The 23,858-nt window shown below is 41.6% G+C and overlaps 1 protein-coding gene across 2 annotated transcripts in view; it reads right to left on the reverse strand.

The window, feature by feature from the left end:
* The window catches only part of SLC24A3 (solute carrier family 24 member 3), a 654,625-nt gene that overhangs the window by 536,258 nt on the left and 94,509 nt on the right, over nucleotides 1-23,858 (reverse strand). The window contains exon 1 of one of the 2 annotated variants that reach the window (XM_066234657.1): nucleotides 781-1,995. The exons of the other annotated variant lie outside the window; for it this stretch is intronic. Within the exon in view, the coding sequence (XP_066090754.1) occupies nucleotides 781-1,216 (436 nt within the window). The 5' untranslated portion in view covers nucleotides 1,217-1,995. Of the gene's footprint in view, nucleotides 1-780; nucleotides 1,996-23,858 lie in introns of those variants that run through there. 2 annotated transcript variants of the gene reach the window in all.

The raw sequence follows: 23,858 nt of genomic DNA on the forward strand, positions 1-23,858 counted from the left end.
CTCCCAGGGTCCAAATTGTTTTTGGTGGACAACTGTTCTGAACACATTTCTCCACAGGATCTATTTCAGCTCAAGGAAGGCCAAGGACAAAGATAAATCAAGTTGTGGGTTAGAGGTAGACCCACTGCAGGGCATCATGAAAGCAGAATGCAGAGTGCTGGGCAGTCCGTTGCTTCCAGAACTTCAAGTTCACAAAAGGGATCCGTCTTCCCAGTGACTGATTCGTTTAAGAGAACAATCCATTTCTAAACCCTAGCCAGGTGGCCAACACTTTTTTCCTATCCGAAGTTCCCAGGATCTGTCCTGCAAAGGTGGGTATGGAGCTTTCTACCTGGTTCACCCTGACTATTCCACATGGAGAACACTTGAGAACTAAGTGCTCATCAGTCACCAGCCCCTTTCACGCCTTCAACCCAAAGACTATACAGGTGGTTACCTGCACAGGTAACGAATCTTGCCAGGTCATCTTTACTGGGGGACTTGCTTAGGTAACAGTCCCCACCGCCACCATCACTAGTCCCTCCAGTTTGTCAGTAAGTCCCTACAAAAGGCACAGGTAAGGGTTCCCAGGGCCAGCCAGGCACCCCAGCATGCTATCTCCCTTGCGCGGACCTCGCCTTCAGGGCCCCCTCTGCCCGAGCCCCTCAGGGACAGTGGGAGAACGTGTGCCCGGCACCCTGCCCGCAGGCCCAACCTGCTCGCCCGGTGCCCGGCCCAGGGACCCCCGAGCTGAGCTGCCGGAGCCGCAGCGCCCACTCAGGGCAGGCAGCTAGCACTCACCATTATGTTCTTGCATGCTCGACAGCGACCAGAGCAGCAGCGCCACCAAGGCCAGGAAGCAGAGCTGGCTCAGCAGAAGGTCCCTCCGGCGACTCCGGCGACGCTCGCGATCCTCGTCCTCTGGCGACGGCATCCTCGGGAGGCAGGGCAGCGGCCCCGGCGGACGGCCGCCGCTCGGATGGCAGGCGGCCGTGGCGGGGACGGAGGCGGGAGGCAGCCCTGCGCTCTGGAGCCGCGCGTCCTCGCTGCGCTCCCGCCCGGCCGCCGCTGCTGCCTCCTGTTCCCCTTCCGCGCCGCTGCCTGTCTTCTTCTGCTCTTGGTCCTCGTCGTTGCTATCGCTCAGTCCCTCCTCTCCCTCCTCCTCCTCCTCCTCTTCGCCTTGGGCCCGCGCCGCCGCCTCCCGGCACTCGGGGTCCCTCTCCTCCTCGCGCGCCATGGCTCCCACGCTCCGCGTCCGCGTTCGGCCTGGGGCGGCGGCGCGGCGGGGGCAGCGGGGGTGGCCAGGAGGCGGGGGCGGCGGCGGCCGAGGAGGAGGAGCGGGGACGGACCCGCGGGAGAAGGCCCCGCCGCTGGCCAACTCCGCTGGCTGGCGAGGTCACCGGGCTGGTTCCGGCCTCGGCCGCTGCAGGAGCGCTTCGTGGGGCCGCCGCCTACTCCATGGTCCGCGTGCAATGAGCCGGGCCGAGCGGGGCCGGAGCGCGCGGGAGCACGGAGGGCGCAACTCCTGCAGCCTGCAACGCGCAGGGACACGGGCGGGGGGCAGTGCGGGGACACAGCGGATCGCTGGCCAACACAGCGGATCGCTGGCCAACACAGCGCAGAGGGGGCGCGTGGGGAGGAGACCGAGCAGAGGGAGCCCGGTGCGCAAGCCTTCAATCGTTCCGTGCCCTGGCAAGGGGAAGGGGGGCGGCGGGGTAGGCTCCCCCTCTCAGGAAACGCAAGCTGCCGAAAGACGGGTCACCAGAAAGATGGATTCACCCTAAACTTTCGGAGTATCCCACAGTCACTTCAGCTTCCTATCCACCCTCTTCCCAGAAAGGGAGTGCCCCGAGTTTGCCTGGCAGCGCACGCCCAGCCACCCGCCTCGCCTCCTCCTGTGGGCCTCCTGGGTTTCCCTCCGTCCCCTGTGGGGATCCCCCTACACGCTAGTCTCCGGACCTGGAACAGGACTCCCCAGAGGCTCGGGCTCATGAGGGGGGGTTGTCCTGGCTCCCCCCTCTGGCCCAAGCTTGCACATCACTCCTGATTATGCTGGACCCAGCCGATGCTGTGGATAAGGGAAGTGGGGCACCTGGCACTGTCAGTGAGTGAGGTGGCTTGGGGATCTCTCGCCAGCCTTGGGAGGAGGCGCTCCTAGGCTTTCATCAGGGAGCATCAGCTGGCCCCTGCCTCTGAGGTCAGCTCTCTAGTACCCCCATTCCCTTGCATCCAAGGTGTTGTCTGTCTAGAGCCAGGCTGGGTCCAAAGCCTGGCAGAAGCTATGTATGCATTTAGAGAGGACACCTATGGTGTCAGGCGCACACACCCTGGCTCCTCAGGCTTCCTGCCTCCCTCGGGCTGCTGGTCAGGATGGCTGATGGATACAGTCCTGAGGAGGAGATTAATTTGTGGTGTGGCTGAAAACTAAAGATCTTGTTCCTAAAAGAATCATTTGGAAACTACGGTAGGTGTTTGTGTGAGTGTCTCCATGGAGTCCAATCATATCAGAGAATCTAGCAGCAGATGTCTAGGGAGGTGAAGAGAAAGGAGGGAACCTCTGTCTAGATTTCTTCACTCCTCTGTCTGGGAGGACCCAGAGTGTCCCAAGTGTGCTTCTCCCTGTGGGTGACCTCCTAGCCCATAGCCTCCCAGATGATCCACAGTTGCATCTGGGGACATGGGTGGCTTCCTTCCCACAGAGAGGCCATTTCACTCAATAAGATTGAAGAACTTTTGCTTTCTGGTCATATCATTTATTTACTTCTCAGCTTGGCATCTTGCCAGACATACAGAGCACCTTCCCTACAATGCTCTTCTATCAAATGTGGTGGTCTCTTTGCTTTGATTACCAGGTACAGAGGAGGATTTAAAAATATGTAAGTTCGCCTGACCTGTAGTGGCACAGTGGATAAAGCGTGGACCTGGAACGCTGAGGTCGCCGGTTCGAAACCCTGGGCTTGCCTGGTCAAGGCACATGTGGGAGGTTGATGCTTCCTGCTCCTCTCTCCTTCTTTCTCTCTCTCTTTCTCACTCTCTCTCTCCTCTCAAAAATAAATAAATAATAAAATAAAAAATAAAAATAAAAATATGTAAGTTTATTCAGGATGGAATGTGTGTAGGAATTTCTCCAGTCGAAGTATCTTCATCAAACTTTCGGAGACACAGAAATGAAAGTTTGGGAGCTCAGAATACTCTTTCATTAAACTAACCAGGAAATACCCTCCAATTGCTTTTTCTCGTGTACATAGGGAAAATAAAAGTGAGAGAGAGAATCTGGAACTAATTGGGTTAGAGAGAGAACACTAGCTCAGGGGAAGAGTACCAGAGGCAGAGGGAGTTGTGAAATCTGGTGCTGGGAGAAGTGTCAGGAAGGGAGGACAGGGGAAGAGGGACACAGCAAGACCTGGCAATTCCCTGGAAGTTCTCTCAGCACCTGCAGTGAGTGAAAGGAAGAACGAAGCAGAGGGACGAGGCAGGGGGGAGAGGTTGCTCTTTGACACACAGAAATGATTGTTTAGTTAACGTTCATTTAGACAGATTTTAGAGCAAACGTGTTGAAATACAGCAGAGAGAAAGATCCCAGAGAGGCCAACCACTACCCAAGAAGAAAAATGGAGTTCTCCAGTTCCCAGTCTGATAGCACCGTGGCGTGGTGGGGCCCTGCCCAAACTGCACGGCTTCTGCGCAGGAAGAAGAGGAAAGTCCTTGGTCAGAATGCCCTTCTCTCCCCTCATTCCAACAGGGACAAACGAGGTGGGAGGCAGGCTCTCAAGCCCACTGTCAGGGACAGATAAGAGAGACAGACTTCAGTGTGCTCCTCTCCCAAGGAAAGGAGTTATTTGTATCCTTTGTCTCCCAGAAAGCTCCCCCAGGAAATGAGTTTCGTTAGAAACAGGACTTGTACTAACTAAGGTGCTGTTTATCTTTCACCATCAGGATCCCCATCGATCCTAGCATAGCTTTTGTCTTTTATTTATTTATTTTTTATCTGTTTGATCTCCCAGTTTGTGTAAGGAATGTTCGGGAGAAAATCCCAGGCCCTGATACATTAATCTGAGAATTAGCTTGCTTGGAAAGAGAGCTATCACCCGAGATGTATTCAGGCCTTGACCCTTCCGAGAGTGAGATGGGCGTGTCACCAGCCATGCTCCCTGGTTCCACCTCCATAAACGTTCCAGTTTCGGTTCTATGCAAAGACTTTGGGCCTGATGTGCACAGTGTGGTTCATCATTCTATAGCTCTTACTTTATAACAAAGAATAAAGAACCTTCCGTGACCACATTTGCTAACACTCAGCCCATGCCAGCTCTTAAGCAGCCGGTGAGTGGGACTTTGTGCCTAGACAGCCAGCCTCTTCCAGGCCTGCTGCAAAATTTCCAGGTTTCTGGCCTCCCCTCACCCACAGCGCCCAGACCTGACAGAGCAGTTTTCCACAGCAAAGCAAGGTTGTGTCTCCATAACACCAAACAATGCCAGTTGTGTCAGATAAACCACCAATTGAGGAGGGAGGGAGGGGGCAGAGGAAACATCAGAGAAGTCACTTGCTTGGCAAGGTAACGAGTCAGCCTCCTGGCCATGGCTGCTCCAAAAACAAGGAAATGTAGCACAACCAACAAGAGGAAAGACCTAGAGATGTTCATAAAAACACCTTTGAATACAATAAGGCCAAATGTTAGTGAGGAGGGAAATAAAAGGGAGGAACACTTCCTTGGACTGTTCCCAGAACAGCCCTGCTCTGGCACCCACTCTGGGCATGCCTGAAGATTTCCTAGTCCAGGCCTCACCTCACTGGTCACTGCTTTGCCTCCGGAAACAACAAATTCATAGGCTGCTCCTCACCCCCAGGTGTGTCACCCTACGCCTGCACAGTCACCCAGATCTAGACAAAAACCCAACTTCAGCCAAGAAGGCCTGACAACTGGTTTCCCTCCCAATTCTTTTCTGCTGCCTTATCCGCAAGCTAGTGAGACTGTTCCTGTAGCCTCCTCCTGAGCCGTGAGCATTTTGAAGAACCCCAAAGAATCGCTCCTCTGAGTGAGCTGATCCCACACTCCACATCATAAGGCATTTGAGAGTACCAGGTCGGCAAGGGGGCGCTCGTGTTAGTTTGTGTTCAGTTTACAACTGCAGTTTAAAGAAACTGCTTATTTTATAGTAGTTTCCAATTTTTTATTTTCTTTTTGCTCAATTGTCTGCATTTATTTGGTGATTTTGACTCACTACATAGATATGACTATAGATTTCTTTTTCTATTGAACTATTTGTATAATCATGGCTGTCCATCCTTTTTAATTTATTAATGTATAAAGTATGTGCAGGAAGATGCATATGGCTTAAGCATTTAGTGCAATGACTTTGTTTATATGTATACACCCTACATAGGTTCCAGATCATGACTTAGAATGTTTCCTGCCAACCCCTGCCAAGCAGTAATCCTCCAGGGACTGTCTCTCTCCCGCCTCTTCTGCCCTAGGTCATTGCTGCCTGTCCGTGAACTTTAGGTAAATGGAGGCTATTTTGTTGTGTGTATGTGTAGGGCTTTCTTTATTTTTATTTTTTTACCTGATGCTTCAGTTCCCTTCCAAGTTTAGTGTAAGCCAAGAATAACCAAACCACTGCCTCTGGATTAGATACAAATGACCTTCCAGATTAACTAATTTTATAAGGAACTTCAACCCAAATTGAAACAGTCACTGGCTGCTTCTCAAACTGGTTACAGTATGTAAAGGGAGGCTGAAGGGTAACTACAGGACAAGAGGTCAACTGGCAGACGTAGGGGGTCAAGTTTTTAAAGACAAGCGTAGAAGAATTCCTAAGATGTGCTTAAAATGTGGAGCTTTTAATGGAAAAAGCCCAACCAATTTCCCATGCACTCTGCCCATCCCCTTTTCTTCTGAGAGAGGAGAGAGTACAGGTACCAAAAGGGAAGACTCCCGCTTGTCCAAGGCAGGGCCAGGGAGCATCCCGGTGGTGAAAATGGGTAGACATGAAAGTCTACGGGAGCTTGTTAGGAATGCCCATTTCCAAGGATCGGGAGGTCTGCAGGTCTGCATCCTTCACAAACTCCCAGGGAGTCTCCTGTGCTAACGTTTCAGTTCTGCTACTCTAGGGACAGAGACAGATTGCTGTGTATTTCTGGTGGATCCTGAGGGGAAAACCTAAAAAGACAACATAAATTACCTAGCCCTTTTTGGTCAATATTTTTCATTTATTTTTGGTGTGTTTGGAAGCAATAAAAAAAGAGGACGCAAACACCCCCATGCCTGTTGCTGTATCTGGCTCTGTTTTGCATGAGTTCTATTTAAAAAAAAACACAAAACTATAAAAAACAGTCTAGAGCATGGAAATAATCAAGATTAAAATTATAGACCCTCAGCGGACAAAAGTTAAGTATTCATAATTTGAGTGTTTTTGTTCATTCTATCAGACTTGTTCAGAAAGAAAACACATAACCTCCACTAGTTGTTTCGGTTGCTGTGAACTCGGGCAGACAGGGTGCTGAGTATGGCAGAGAAAACCAAGGAGGACCCTAAGGCTTATTGATGTAAACGTAAATATTAAGTTTGGAAATCCTATGTTTTCTGTTTTTAAAAAATCTGTAAATGCTTTATCATTTTTAAATTTCAAAACCTCATACTAATAGACCATTGCAGTGCTTTTCAACTGGTGATTGCAGACTGGTCCACCAGAAATCCGTGCTGGTCTGCGAAAGAGTTCACCATCTTCCTGTTGTATGAAGATTATAGACCCACTGATTTTAGTCTAATTTGCCTATGCTCAGGGTGGTTTCTGCCGCAACGGTACCCAAAATAATTCTCCTATTTTCACCAGTCCCCAAGTGTAAAAATGTTGAAAACCACTGGACTCTGGTGTACATCTTAAGTGGCAAAAGCAAGCTGTATTATAAATTGTATAATGTTATTTTTGTTAAATTTAAGCAAAATCATGTGTGTGTCTTCCTACAGATGTATATAACATATAAATACACATATATGTTATACTTATATATAAATAAAAGTGTACTTATAAATTATATATATAATGTAAAATACATATATATCTTTAGAAGGTCAGCAGTAGTTACTTTTGGAGGTGGGACTATAAGATTTGGTGTGGGAATCAGTGAATGAGAAGAGACTTCCAATTTATATATATATATAATTATATATGTTATTTTATATATGTATATATATTATTTTGCTGACACCAGCATGTCCTATTATTTTACTTTAAAATATTTTGAAAAATGAAAAGAATCTGTCCATGCGTAAGTAGTTAAGACAAGTTGACTTACAGGAACTGACATGGCTGACTTTGGCAGGATGAACAAAAGGTGGGACCAGGTCTCCAGGACTGCCTGCCTTCCCGCAGAACTGAGCGAGCATCTTACCCAGCAATGGCTGCTGCCTGCCCTGTGTGTGAGGTTCCTTTCTAAGGGGCTGCATTAACTTTGGTTGCAGGGGAGGGGCAGGTTACCCAGGTGGTTGCCTTTCCTAGCTAGAGCAGAAAGCTGGGCTTCAGATCCTAATCTAGCCACAGATCTAAGGTACTTTCTTCCCTATGCCTCAGTTTTCCTTGTTGTTACCTAGAAAGATGGCAACAACCTGTCTTCTGAGAGATGTTTGCAGCAATGAAACTTTCTGAAACTACAAAGCATTCAAAGGAAAGAGATGCCAAAGTCAATCGCTTTTCACACTTTAACAACATCGTGTTATCTTTATGAGGATAGCTACAGCAAACTCCTCTACCCCAACACCTGGAATCTAAATGCTGATTAGAATCCTATTCATAAGAGTTGTAAACACATGAACCATCACCAAGTCTCAGTCATCAGAGAGAGCCGAGGTCATGTCCTAAAAGGGTGGGATGGACCCGTGTTGTACCCTGCAGCTATCAGTGCCCCAAACAGAAAGTTGACAGGCCACACACTGCCAACCTTGAAAAGCTGTAGTGGTGTGCCCCCTGGTGGCAGTGGTAGACATCCTCCTAGGAGATTTCTATTGCCTCTAGAAGAATTTCTTTCCAGCCAATCTACCCGTCATTACTGACTGGTTCAGCTTAATTTCAGACTGAATCCTCAGTCTTTTTCTTTTCTACATGTCTTCTTGTGGACCCTGAGAAAGAAGATACCTACTAAGAAGGGTTCTTGGTGGCTAACTGGCTCAAATTTAAAAACAGAGCCTAGCAGCCATTTCTATACAGGGTCCTATCATTCAAATTGCATTACAGGAAGAAGCCAGCACTTAAACAGCCTGACTTCACTGTGTTTCTGCCATCTGAGCCTCTTATAAAGGAGTTCATGGTATCCTATTTCAACCAATAAGACTGAGGCTTTCCCCATCCAATCAGAGCTGTGAAGCTATATGCCCATCAGTATCTTCACCAACCAATCAGAAAGGCTTTATTCTGACCAATCAGGGCAGTGCCTTTTGGGCCAGTCAGACTGCTAAGCTATAGAGTCCTCATTTGCATGAAGATGAGCCAATCTGAGGCCCGTGGGTGGGGATTTCTGTCTAATATAAGCCAGCTCCCCAGTGCCTGGGAGTACACTTTCCCTTTCCACTGAATACCGGAGGTGACATGTACCCAGCTGGATCCGAAACACCAAATATATCTTACTGGAGCGGAGCAGACCAGCACAGGTCAGACCAATGCAGAGTGGAGCAGGGCAGGGCAGAGCAGAGCTGTCCAGCAAGAGAGGGGTCTAACCCCAGGGCTGTTCCACAGACATGCGGCTTCAGAATTCAGCTGTAACACTATGGAGCTGTTCCACTCTTACAGATGAGCTATATCATAGTTGAGCTGTTTGACTGAATAAAGTTTCTTTATTCACCACACCCCAAACTAGGGATTCCTGTTGGTGTTGAACTGGCACCAGCAGCCATCTATTGATACTTGTTAGGCAACATCTGACATTGAAAGGACTGTGGCATCACATGCCTCTGTCCCTGCCTTCAACTGTTTGTTTCATTGCAGAGATTTCCTCATAGTTTTATTATTAGCCATACTGCCTTAGGGTACTTAAATATTTCACTTGTTTAAAATTAAATCCCTTTCTCTGAAAATTGACACCTGAGGTAGACAGGACTCATTCATAGCATTTCTGTTCTAGTCATTTATTATTCTTGTTACTCAAAATGTGCCAGAGCACAGCACCTCCTGGGAGCTGCTTAGGAATGTAGAATCCCAGGCCCAGAGCACACCTACCAACTCAGAATTTTTATCTTAACACAATACACAGAAGATTCCTATGTACATTAAAGGTTGAGAAGTATGGATTTGGTTAGTACTTCCTCACAGATGATATGACTAGGTCTTCACAACTACCTACATGGCCAGCTATAAATTGTAACACTCAAGATTACATGTACCATTAAAAACAAAACTTTCCATGTCTCATTTCCTTTTAAATGCCTCTTAAATATGGAAAACCAACAGAACCCAATTCCCAGTGGGTAAGCATTTAAAGTAATCTATAAGCAATAGATTCTAAAGTCCCAAGGAATAAGAATTCCAGCTACATAATTAAACATTTAACTGTGAATAGCAACATCTTTTTATTCCAGATAATATTCAAAATAAGAATTTCTAAGTTAAATCCCACACTTATTGTAAACTGTTACTTCAACACCACCATCACTCTTTAATACATTTTAAACACAAAACAGGGTACAAAGTAAACTTTGAAAAGGCAGCAAGAGAATTTGAGAATATACTCGCCTTGGTAGAATACATTTTATTTTCTTTCAAAGTGTTTCCATGCCAGGCTGCATTAGTCATATTCTCATTAGAAAATTATTCCAAAAATATCAAGTTTTTGAATAGGATGACAAAAATTATTAAAGGAATAAAAATAGTTCTTTGAAATGTTAAAAACTGAGTGCAATATTTTTAAAACTTTTTATGAGATCATTTTAAACCTCCAGAAAGTTACAAAAATAGCACAGGGTTCTTATAAACCCTTCATGAACTTCCTTTAATATTATCACCTTTGATATTTATAGTGAACAAATCTGTAAAATTAATATAGTACCATCTAAACTACAAACCTTATTTAAATTTTATCACTCTTTATTCTAAGGTCTTTTTTTGTTCTGGTCTACTATCCAGGATCCATCCCACATTGCATTCAGTGGTTATTTCTCCTTAGTCTCCTCCAACCTATGACCATTCTTCAGTCTTTCTTTATTTTTTATGATTTTGACACTTTTAAAAAGTACTAATGTGTCACAGTGACAATGAACTACTTGGAGTAGCAAACCTGTCATTTGGTTCCCATTCTTCACACCTGGCACCACTTGTCATGGTGACAATGAACTACTCAGAGACCAGATGACAAGCTCTGAGGGGCCTCGGGGAGGCAACAGCTCTGGTCAGCAGACTGAAGGACTGAAGCTTCATCTCCAGCCTTACTCAGATATTTATTAGCCAGTACAAATAACTCAAGGAAGCAGACAGAAGTTTTCAGGGGGGAAAGTAAAGGAAAAGGAACATACTGACTTCTAATCTCTGTTCTGAGAGCCTAAACATTTCTTGTTGCTGAATCTTATCCAGCTGTTTTGCTGTTTCCAGCACACACTGTTTCCAGTATGGGATCAGAGAGGCCCCTGGATTTTTGTCTGCTCAGGGCTTTCACCCTAAGGCACCTTGCTGTCTCTAATTGTCATCCTAACTCTGTATATTTTCATAGCGTATTCTGACACTGATGGTTTATTTTTTAGCATGTTCTTCAATTTTTTATGATTCTGATCAATTTCACTTTGGTTAATATTTTCTCCAAATTAGCAAGAGATTGTGCTTTTTGAGCCATAAAATGAGGCTGAGTCCTCATTGCATCATACTAATGGGTTTGTGATGTGAGTATGTCTTATTCTTGGTGATGTTAACCTTGAGCACTTGAATTAATATATTAGAAAGATTCTTTAAAACTAAGGAAATCTTGTTTCTCAACAAAATTTCACCCATTAATTTTAGAATCCATTGGTAGATCTTGTCCACAATAATTATTACTGTGGTATTCAACTGTTTTATAAAATAGTTACCTGACATTTCTCTGAAGCATTAAGTAACTACGAAATGAGCCTTAAGTGTGTTTGAGTAGGCTAAGAATTTTAGGAAGGAGGGGAGCCGTGTTCAAACAATACAAAATGATGGGGAGAAGATGACAAAAAGATTCCTCTATTGGTTGTATTGCTGTCCTACCTTGGTATCCCTGTGAATTGCTTATGTCAATCACAATATCAAGACCTCATAGATAAAATTTTACAACTTTTCCATAGATATGAATCTACCAGCCAAGGACTTGAGGATTATAAGACATAGAATTGTATTCTTTAAAAAAAAATAGTGCTATTGGGAGTGACAAAATCAAGTAACTGTCTATATGAACAAAAACCTAGTGTTAGTAAAGTATATAAATTAAGATGAGGAAGTTATTTACAATCAAAGTGATTGCATTTTTTTTAAACCATCAACATTTTTTTAGTAGTAACAAATTCTTTTGATAGGCACTATTTTTGTCTTTGATTCCTTGAAGTAGTGTTCATGAAATCCTTGGTCAGACCTGGTGGGTGTCATGCTATTTGATAGCTCCAACTTCAAAACATCATAGTTTCTGGGGGGGTTTTTTCCTTAAAACATAAATTTTCCTTTCTTTGAATTTAAGAGGAATCTTAAAGACTCTAAAGAGCTCCTTGTCCTACACAGTGAATCACTTTTATTCCTTCATGGGCAATAATCTCTTTGGTATAAATATTCTGCCAAAACTAGGACTCAAATGAACCAGGTGCTAACTCTGGCTTCTCCACTGATATGCAGGATTAGGAGAATGTCACAACTTCCAGGTGCTCCATTTTCTCATTTATAAAAACCTTATTTACTCTCAAGATATAAGCTATCACCTTTTTACTTATAGTGATATACAGTTATCAGAGAGTTTTATTTTTCTTGTAGGAGGAATTGCTAATCTTTCCCATGGTGACCACAGGCATAAAGACTTTAGCTTTTGATCTTTGTGAATTCCTCACTATAATAATTCTCACATGTCAGGTGATTACTAAGATGTTTAATTGTCCTACAAAATCTCACATGGGTAATGCTTCTCTGGCTCTTTAAATTTTCATGAGCAGAAGAATGATAAAGTGAGAATGTTCAAAAGTCTTTCCCTGCACAACAACGAGAACACTGGGAAGTATGGTTAGAGTCAACTTTTTCACAACTCTGAAAACTAACCAACTACTTCTAGCAATATAGGGAGCATTTATTCAAGAAAAAAAATGGCTGAAGCTAAGTGCAAGCAGCAGGCTTTGTGGCATTTTAACTTGCTCTATTCCCACCCCCACTTCCCAGAACCACAGTGGCCTTGAGAACACATAGTTTACAATCACAGGAAAGACAACAGCCTAGCAGCTATTAGAAGGAGTAGAATATCTTTATTTGCTGTGTCTAGTAGTCCTCTGAAAGTCTTCTCTTTATTTAATCTAACTTGGAGTACATTAAATACAAATAGCTTTTTGCCTATGAAAATTCGTTAAAAATCATCAGTGAAAATTGTTTAAAATCATGGCTGCCTGAGGTATTGAATAACAGATGGGACAAACAGTGTGGACAAGTCCTGCTGGGGGTGAGGATGACAGAGACGCAAAGACCCAACTCCGGGGACCAGGTTCAGTGACACAGATCCAATTTATTCAGGAAGTAAGCTAGCTTATATACATGGGTTCAGCCTATAGGGTGTTACAGAGTGTCCTTCATAGTCAATGGTTGAAAAGATCAGGGAGCTGCATGGTTGGCGCTAAGTCACTCCCTTATAGCAGGCGAGCTTCCTTCCTGGGTATGCCCAGGAGGCTTCTGGGAACTGGAGTATTCTCACAGCATTGCATCAGCCACAGCTGCTAGGACTGTGCTCTATACTCCACCCACATCTCCCCCTTCTCTTTTGATTAAGGCCAATTAGACTTGATGAATGACAGCTTGCTGTTGTTGTAGCTTCTGAATGCTATGCATTATGCAATGGAACTCTAGTAGAACTAAAAAAACTATAATACCTATTATACTCTATGCTAATAGATTAGCTGGATTAAACAATGAGGCAAGCTTCTGTAATGTTTGACTAGTTAGGAAATAGAACGAGGGTCTTAAACAGGGAATTCCTCCTAGGGGTCAAGATGTCATTTCTCTCTCATTGTGTTACAGAGACCTTCTAGGTGCCGTTAAACACAGTTCCATTTTGATTGTAAAAAATGGACGTAGGTCCATGCACACCCCCTTCCCACAAAGGTCCCAGCGTCCAAACACAGAATGGATGGCTTGCCATGGGCTGCATACTGCATATGGTTGCAAGGCACATTACACAAATTACAGCAACATGACAAATCATACAATTTCAATAATCACAAAGGTACATTTCACCAGTCTCTGAGCACTTTGCCAAAAGCACAAAATGTCCTCGGCCTTCTTTCTAGCCATGGGAAAAGCTTCCCGGGGCAGGGGAAGGGCCTCCAGCAAAGCCACCCCCTAACCCCATCAGGGTATTTCACATTGTTCAAAATCCATAAGTCCATCCAACAAAGGAGCCAGTGCTCACTCAGGTCATAGTCCAGGAAATCAGTCCACAAATGTGAGGCCTCAGCCACCCCACTCATCCTTGCCATCCTGGCAGGTCTTACACTGTTCCAAAGAGGAGCACATGGCAATGGCAGTTAGCATTTCCATCTCTGCTCCAGAGAGCATGATGGCACCCACCCCTATGTCCCAAAATTTCAGCGAACCCACTAGCAGCTTAGCAGGCATTCCCTGCTGTTCCAGTGGCCACCCGGCGATGCAAGCCTGGCTTCCATTCATCCTCCCACTGCAGCTGCTGCCGTTTACCTTCTGGAGTCGGCGAATCGCAACTCCAGCCCAATTCTCCTCATCCTCCAAAGATGAACTGAAAACACCAGCTGGCGCTGCTGGGCTCGAGCCCTGGGCTGCCGCCACCTGCGTCTGGGAGTCAGCAGTTACTATAGCACACACATAAGCAAGGACAGAGCACCAGGGCCTGGGGACCTGTCAGGGGTCATTCTCTGGGCCTGCCCGCCAAAGCCTCCACATCCCCCCAGGTAATGGGGCACACGCTGGCCGGGCACAAGATCATCTTCTGGAGAGCTGAGGACCTCCTCCTCTCAGGCGTAGTCGGTGTGGAGAAGGCCAGGGCTGTGGTTTTGGTTAGGTGGAGACTGAACCACTTAGTGGGTGCCCAAGAAACCCTGTCAAGCAGGTTGGGGGGTTCCTGGAATCCAAATTGGCTGAAAAACACAAGCATAACCTTTCCCTTGCGTTAGAAGGGGGTGTGATCCCCGCCACTGTGCTGTGGCTGGGTCCTTCCAGTGTCATTTCAGAGAGGGGGCAGGAGAGAGAGAGAGAGAGAGAGAGAAATACAGAAAAATAGACAAGACAGACAGAAAAAAGACACATGGGGGTGTATAGGCTGGCCCATGGGTCTGCAGCAGGAACACATGTTGAAGTTAAAGCTGGGGTAGAAAATGGCATCTGAGAGACTGGGGTGGGGCATTGAGCCCTGTCAGGGAATGTGTTAGTAGCGACTTTTGCTTTTTCTGGCAGCAGAGCTGATGGCACAGTTAGCAATTCGGTTGGTTTCATTTCTGCGCACTCAGCCGCGATTTTGTCAAACTCAGAGGCTAAACTACTTTCCTTTTCAGTGGAGGGGGGCAAATAGGAAGGTAGGGGCTCCTCTGAAAGAGGAGTAGCCTGTAGGACCTTAGGGACTGGCAGAGGGTCCCCAGCAGGAGCACAGGTCAAGCAGGCGTGTATTGCCAATAAGGCAGGAGTGAGGCCGAGAGGGAAGGCCTGTCCCCCATGTACTTCGGCCAAACAAACACGTCAGAGAGCTTGGGCCCAAGTATTCGAGTCCCAGAGAGGCACGTCCTCAATCCAGGGATTGAGACCAGAGAGAATCTCCCAGTAAGTACAGAGATCCTTTTCACAAACTTCAACTCGCCTACTCTGCAATAAGGACATGCAGGGCTCGAGCCTGCGGGGCTTGTGAGTAAGGGAGAAGGTTTCCCATTGTAGAGGGTCACTCACCCGTCCCTTGGATGCTGGTTAGGTCCCTGCTCGACGTTGGGCGCCAGTTGTGGACAAGTCCTGCTGGGGGTGAGGACAATGGAGACGCAAAGACCCAACTCCGGGGACAGGTTCAGTGACACAGATTCGATTTATTCAGGAAGTAAGCAAGCTTATATAGATGGGTTCAGCCTATAGGGTGTTACAGCATGTCCCTCAAAGCCAATGGTTGAAAAGATCAGGGAGCTGCATGGTTGGTGCTAAGTCACTTCTTTATAGCAAGCGAACTTTCTTCCTGGGTATGCCCAGGAGGCTTCTGGGTGCTGGAGTATTCTCACAGCATTGCATCATCCACAGCTGCTAGGAATGTGCTCTACACTCCACCCACAAAAGAGTAGGGTAACAAAAAATCTTAAAAAATAAAAAATAGAGAAAGAAAGAGATGCCAAGAGGGCTTTGAAAACTCCTAATATTTGGAAATCTAGAAAGCCACACACATATATAGGGCATGGTATATGTCCAGGGCTTGGTCCATACAATATAAAGCCTGAAAGGACCTGCATGTTCTCACTTCTGACAGACTGGAGGCTCTGCACAAATAAAAAAAGATTAAGACTGATTTGTAAACTGCCTAGCTGAATTTTGAAGTCATACCTGAATACACACACTGAACCTCTTGGCAAAGAATAAATTTGTTGTTTCCTGGCATGTAATAAAATCTCTATAAACATATAGTTGACCAGTATACTAACTAAGCAGATACTTCAGTGGCCACACATGACAAAGAATGCTAATTTTGCAGAATTATTTAAGTCACTGAAAAAAACACACCCAGAAACAATAACAAACCTTAAGGAAAGAGGATAATCTTAGTTTTATAGTTATCACATTATTTTTACTTAATATGTCTAGTTTCCAACAAAAAATTATGAGACATGTAAAAAAAAAAGTATCATCCATAACAGAAACATAAAAGAACAGTGCACAGAAACTGTCCCTAGGAAACACAGCCATTGAATATACTAGAAAAAGCCTTTAAATCAACTATTTTAAATGTGACCTGAGAACTAAAAAAAGTCTAAAGTCTAAAGAAAAGTATAAGAAAAATGAGTACAATAATTGAAATAAAATTCACTAGAGGGTCTGACCAAATAATTTGAGCATGTAGAAGAAAGAATTAGCAAACTTGAAGAATTAGCAAAATTGAAAGTAACATTTTTTATACTTCATTTACAATAGTATAACAAAGTATAAAATATTTTGGAATAAATTTAACAAAACAAGTCCACTAACACCTACAAAGTACCATTGATAGAAACTAAAAAGAGCCAAAGTAGTGGAAAAACATCTTATGTTTATTAATTAAAATACTGAGAATAGTTATGATGGCACTATTCTTTAAATTGATTTACGAACTTAATGCAATACCAGATTATCTGTGTAAACCACAGATCCAGGAAGCTCAGAGAACACCAAGAAGGATAATTGCCAAGAAAGAACTACATTTAAGGCATATCATAATTAAACTTCAGAAAGTAAAAAAAAAAACAAAGAAAAATCTGTTCTTTTGCAGACATTAAAATATTGATTCTTAAATTAATATAGATGTGGATTTGCTGTTTCCAATCTAAAATTATAAAGAGATTGGGAGTCATACTTTGTCCTAAAATTTTTACTGATGTCTTTTAACAGAAGTAAAAAGGTGAAAAAAAAACCCTGAAAATTCAACAACTCATTTTGGATCCATAAAAGAAGTGAAATGACAAGGAAAACTGTTGCTCTCTAAGTAACAGAGGCAAACAGGTAAATAAAGAAAAGTTCAACTTATGGGAGCAGAAACTCTGAGCACAAACCTCCAATAGAATCAGTACAAGAAAATGTAAATTGTTACTGATGAATTATTGGAGGGCAGACAAGTCTGAGAGTTAAAAACTTTGGGGAGTGGAGCCAGGCATAAAGGGGATTTCAGAAATTTGATTTTTACCACCCTTGGCTCCACAAGATTTCACCATGCTACTGGTCAAAGTTTCTTCATGCTTCCAGCAGGGAGAGGGGAAAAGGATACATTTAAAAATATATATTATTGAGAACCAGAGCCTGAACTATTTAGCAATTTATCAGAGCCTAAGCAATCTGGAGGAAAGGAAACACCCCACTCCAGTGCACTCTTCAGCCATCTTGTCCCCCCAAGGGGCTGGGGGGAAAAACTAGATATGCTTATAAGTTTATATCCAGAGGCACGGGCTCATTAAAGACTGAGATCCAATTATGGGATAATAGAAAGCTTTCCTCTCACAATACGTCACACCACACTACTAAAGGCCTATTTACTGCGGCTTCATTTGCCCTAGACACCACATCAGATTATAAAGAAAAAAATTACAAGATATATTTAAATGGGAAAATAATAGTTCGAAGAGACAGAACAAGCATCAGAATCAGGCTCAGGTATGACAAGGAGGTTGAAATAATCAGACCAGGAAGTTAAAATAATTAAGATCACCACAGTAAATGTTCTAATGTAGAAAGTAAACAACATACAAAAACGTGCAATGACGCAGAGATGAATATTCTAAGAACTTAAAATTTTCAAGGGATTGATAACACCATAATAGAAATTAAGAATTTCTTTGATGGGCTCATTAGTACACTGGACATAGTTGAGGTAACCATCTCTGAGCTTGAGGCTATGTCTATAGAAACTTCAAAAATGGAAAAGTAGAGAAAAAAAATAAGAATACAGAACTGAATATCCAAGAATTGCAGGATTACTACAAAAGGTGTAATATATGCATAGTGGAAATATCAGAGATGAATAAGAGAAAGAAACAAAATATTTGAAACAGTAATGACTGATAGTTTCCTCCAAATTACTGTTAGACACAAGCCACAGGTCCGGGAAACTCAAAGAACACCAAGAAAGATAATTGCCAAGAAAGGACTACATCAAGGGCATATCATATTCAAACTTCAGAAAGTCAAAAATAAAGAAAAAAATATTGAAAGAAGTCAGAGAAGAAACACCGTACCTATAAATAAGAATATATCTGATTTCTCTTCAGAAATATGCAAGCAAAGAGAGAGTGGTATGATATATTTCAGGTGTTGAGAAGAAAAAACACCAACCTAGATTTCAGTACACTACAGAATTATCTTTTAACAGTGTAGGAAAAAGGCTTTCTCAGACAAACAGAAATTGAGGAAATTTGATCCAAGTAGACCTTCCCTGAAAGAAATGTTAAGAGAAGTTTTTCAGGGAGAAAGAAAATTATATATATTAGACACTTAGACTTAAAGAAAAGAGGAGCATCAGAGAAGAAATAAGTAAAGGTAAAATAAAAACTTTTTCTTTCTATTATTTATTTATTTATTTTAGAGAGAGGAAAGGAATGAGAAACACTGATCTATTTCTGTATGTGACCTGACCAGGAATAGAACTGGCAACTTTTGCACATTGGAACGATGCTCTAACCAACCAAGCTATCAGGCCAGAGCTAAACACTTTTATTTTTCTTATTCTTAATTGATCTAACAGATAGCACTTTGTTAAAATAATAACAACAATTATTTATGTATGAATATATATTTATACATTCTAGGCATAAGAGAAAGATTGACTGCAAGGATACAGTGGACAGAAGGCTGGAATTGGGGTTATTTTGTTATTATAGGGTATTTTGACTAACTGTGAAGCAGTGTATCACTATTTGGAATAGTTGTAAATGCAAACTCTAAAGCAACCACAAAAGAAGTATAACTGATGTGCTAAAGAAGAATGAATAGAATTACATCAAATGCTATATAGAATCCACAAGTGTTAAAAACAGAGTGAAGGACTAAAATGGGAATAAAAAAACAAGGGCAATGAATTAAAAAAAAACATAACAAATATGGTAGATATTAATTCAACTGTATCAATAATCACATTAAATACCAATGGCCTAAATATACCAATTAAACTTGTCAGAGTGGATCAAAAAGCAGGACTCAACTACATATTGTTTACAAGAAACACATGTAAAATATTAAGATAGACATGAACTAAAAGAAAGAGATGGAGGAAGATATACCATGCTGACACTAATAAAAAAAAATCAAGAGTAGCTATATTAATTTCAGACAGATCAGACTTCAGAACAAGAAAAATTATCAGGGTTAAAGAAGGACATTTCATAGTACTTAATAAAGGAGTCAATTTTTCAAGAAGACATAACCAGCCTCAATGTGTATGTCCCCAAGAATAAAATGTTAAAATTTGTGAGAAAAAAAAACAAACTGAGAAAGTTGCAAAGAGAAAGAAATGAATCCATTATTGTATTTGGAGATTTCAACTCCCCTCTTTCAAGAAAAGGCAGACTTGGCAGGCAGAAAATTAGTGAGGATATAATTGAACTCAATAGCATCATCAATCAACTAGATATATATATATATTTGACATCTATTGATTATTTCATTCTACAATAGAATATACATTCTTTTCAAAATCATATGGACATTTACAACATAGACCACATTCTGGGCCATAATATACACATGTTAACAAATTCCAAAGAATAGAAATAATACAAAGTATGCTTTCAGACCACACTGGATTAAACGAGAAATTAGTAACAGAAAAAGAGCTAGAAAATTCCTAAAAATTTGGAGATGAAACAACATACTTCCAAATAACACATAAATTAAAAAAATAATCTCAAGATAAAATGAAAAACTATGTTAAGCTAATTAAAAACAAAAATATAACTTATCAAAGTTTTGAGGATACAATCAAAGCTGTGTTTACAGGGAAATTTAGAGCATTCAATGCATATAAGAGAGTCCTCGGATTACAACCATCTTGACATATTAACATCTTGAGTTTACAAAGCTCACTCCCATGAAAACTTTAAAAAAATTGAGGTGTGTTTCAGCTTACGCTGTTAGTGTCATACTTACGGATTATGTGGGTGAACTAGTTTGGTTGCCTGTGGAGGAAGAATACGCAGTAATATAATGTGTAAGTGAGGGAGTTAGCATAACTCATTTTTTCTGTTACCACAATATAGTGTACAGTACAGAATATTTATGTTCTTTTCTTTTTTCTGTGACTTAGTTGTGTTTTATGTTCTGGATTATGATTTTACAATTGTGTTAGGATAGGGAAGTGACTTAGGCTAGGTGTGTTTTGATTTATACCAAAAATCAGGTTATGTCACTGTAGTAGGAATGGAACTCGGTCATAACCTGAGGACTCCCTATATTAGAAAAGAAAAAAGATCTAAAACTAATAATCTTAACTTCCAATTTAAGAAACTGGAAAAACAAAGAAGTTAAATACAATTAAGCAGAAGAAAAAATCATAAAACTGAGAGCAGACGTCAATAAAATTGAAAACATAAAATCAATAAAGAAATTCAACAAAATCATAAACTAATCCTTTGAAAAGATCAATAAAATTACCAAGCCTCTAGTTAGGTTGATTTTAAAGAAGAGAGAAGATGAATTACTAATATTAGAAATAAGGGTCATCACTACTGATTGTATATATATTAAAAGAATAATAAAAAAATATTACAATCAACTCTATGCCCACAACTTTGATAATCTAGATAAAATGGACCCATTTTTTTTAAATGTGCCAAAACTCACACAAGAAGAAATAGACACTTTGAATAGGCCTGTAGCTGTTAAAGAATTAATAGATATAGATAATAATTAATAATCTCCCAAAGCAGAAAGCACAAGGTCTGAGTGCATTAACTGATGAAATCTACCAAACATTTAAGGAATAAATTAAATCAATTCTCTGTAATATCTTTCATAAGAGAGAAACAAAGAGCAATTTTTAACTCATTCTATGAGGCTATAATTACCACAACACCAAAACCAGATGAAAACATTACAAGAAAAGAAAACTACAGGCTAATATCTCTCATAAACATAGATGCAAAATTCTTCAAAAAACATTAGCAAACTAAATCTAGGAATTTATATGAATAATTATACACCATGACCCAGTGGGATTTATTCCAGGTATGCAAGACCAGTTCTACATTCAAAAATCAATTAATATTATTTTTATATCAATAAGCTAAAGAAGAAAAATCACATGATCCTAACAGGAGATGCAGAAAAAATATTGAAAAAATCTAGCACCCAATCATGACAAAAACTTTTAGTAAACTAGAAATAGGATGGAACATCCTCAACTTGATAAAAAAATATTTACCAAAAAACTTATAGCTGACATCATACTTAATGATGAGAAACTAGATGCTTTCACAAAATAGTTCTTTCAACATCATAGAAATCACAACTATTTCAACAAAACAAGGAAGTAAAGGACAGAGAGACTGAAAAGGAAGAAATAAAACTGTCTCTTTTTTTGCAGATGACATGATGATCTATGTAGAAAACCCAAAATAATTAATGAAAGTTATCTCCTGAAACTAATAAGCAGTTTAGTAAGGTTGTCAGATTCAAAGTTAAAATATAAAATTTGATCATTTTTCTGAATAGTGACAATGAACAAGTGACATAAGGTGAAAAACAACTTAAAGCACTCAAAAATTACTTGGATATAAGTATAATAAAATATATACAAGAACTAAGCCCTGGCCATTTGGCTCAGCATTAGAGCATCAGCCCAGTGTGTGGAAGCCCTGGGTTTGATTCCTGGTCAGGGCACACAGGAGAAGTGCCCATCTGCTTCTCCATCCTTCCCCTCTCTTTCTCTCTATCTCTCTCTTCCCCTCCCGCAGCCAAGGCTTCATTGGAGCAAAGTCGGCCCGGGCACTGAGGATGGCTCCATGGCCTCCACCTCAGGTGCTAGAATGGCTCCAATTGCAGTGGAGCAATGCCCCAGAGAGATCAAGCATCACCCCCTGGTGGACATGCTGGGTGGATTCTGGTCAGGCACATGTGAGAGTCTGTCTGACTGCCTCACTGCTTCTAACTTCGGAAAAAGATATTATATATATATACATACACACACATATGCACACACACACAAGAACCATATGATGAAAGTTGACAAAGAATTATATAATATAAAGATACAAATTAGGGGATATTTTATCACTCCATATTTATTTTGAAATATCTCCTAATTTTTGTGAGCAGTATATTTTATGTTCATGGATAGGAAGTTCAGTATTGTCAAAATGTCTATTCTTCCTAACTTGATGTTCAGATTCAATGCAATACCCCCCAAAAAAATTTCAGCAAGTTATTTTATGGATATTGAGAAAATTGACTCTAAAGTTTGTATGGAGAGGCAGAAGACCCAGAATAGTCAACACAATATTAAAAGAAAACAAACTTGGAAGACTGATGCTACTCAACTTCAAAGTTTACTATAAACCAGTGGTAGTCAATCTGATCCCTACCACCCACTAGTGGGCATTCCAGCTTTCATGGTGAGCGGTAGCAGAGCAACCAAAGTATAAATAAAATGATAGATTTAAGTATAGTAAGTTGTTTTATACAGATCTATTCTGCCAAACTTAGCAATAATCCGACATAAAGTGCTTGGTAAGTAATTTTTATTATATACTTTAACTTGCTGTAACTCTGCTTTATAAATTTTATAAAGTAAAGCTACTTCCCTACTTTATAAATCACCATTACTGTGGAACTGGTGGGTGGTTAGAAAATTTTACTACTAACAGAGACACAAAAGTGGGCAGTAGGTATAAAAAGGTTGACTACCCCTGCTATAAACCCACAGTAATCAAGACATTGTGGCGTTGGCAAATAATAGATAAATGTGTCAATGGCAAAAAGTAGAAATCCCAGAAATAGTTTCATATAAGTATACATACTCCCATATGGTCACTGATTTGACAAAGGAGCAAAGGCTATAAAATAAGACTGCTTCATTCATTGCTGGTGGAAATGTAAACTAGTACAGCTACTATGGAAGGAGGTATGGTGGTACCTCAAAAATTAAGAATAAAGCTACCTTATGACTCAGCAATCCCTCTACTGGGTATCTACTCCCAAAACTCAAAAACATTGGTACATAAAGACACACGTGTAGGAAAATGACCAGGAATTAGACTGTTGTCCTGAGACAAGTCTTTGGTGTGGACTTTGGAATGGCAAGCACTGATAAGATTGTTTAAAGGAAACAGCTGATCCCTATAGCCTCTACCTGTGTACCTGAGGCTATTAGTTAATCATCCTTCTCTGCACCTGAATCTATTCTAGGCCAATTTGACCCAGGCTCTGCTAATTTGCTTGATGAGCAAAGACATGAATAAATATGATGAGGCTGCAGAGATCCGGGCTCTCAGTCCTAGAAGCTGGGACTCCCCTGTACCCACCTTTTCTCTATGTTGTGTCTTGTGTGTGTTTTTTCTTAAGTCTTGTATTGCCTTCCTTTTGTGAACACCCACTGCAGAACTCATTGTGGCACACACGCACCCCCATGTTCATCGCAGCATTATTCACAGTGGCCAAAACACGGAAACAACCAAAGTTTCCCTCGATAGAGGATTGGGTAAAGAAGATGTGGTACATATATACAATGGAATACAACTTAGCAATAAGAAATGAGGACATAGTACCATTTATAACAACATGGATGAACCTCAAGAACATTATACTAAGTGAAATGAGTAAATCAGAAAAAACTAATCACACACAGGTGGGATTTAAAATTGACACTCATGGACACAGATAAAAGTGAAGTAGTTCCCAGGGGGAGAGTTTTTTGGGGCAAGGGGTTGTGGGAGGGCAAGTAAAAAGGACAAATAAACAGTGACAGAAAATAATTTAACTTAGAGTGATGGGTATACAACATAATCAACAGTTCAAATGCTATATAAATGTCT

Source organism: Saccopteryx bilineata, chromosome 6 (genome assembly GCF_036850765.1).
Source record: "Saccopteryx bilineata isolate mSacBil1 chromosome 6, mSacBil1_pri_phased_curated, whole genome shotgun sequence".
Lineage (NCBI taxonomy): Eukaryota > Metazoa > Chordata > Mammalia > Chiroptera > Emballonuridae > Saccopteryx > Saccopteryx bilineata.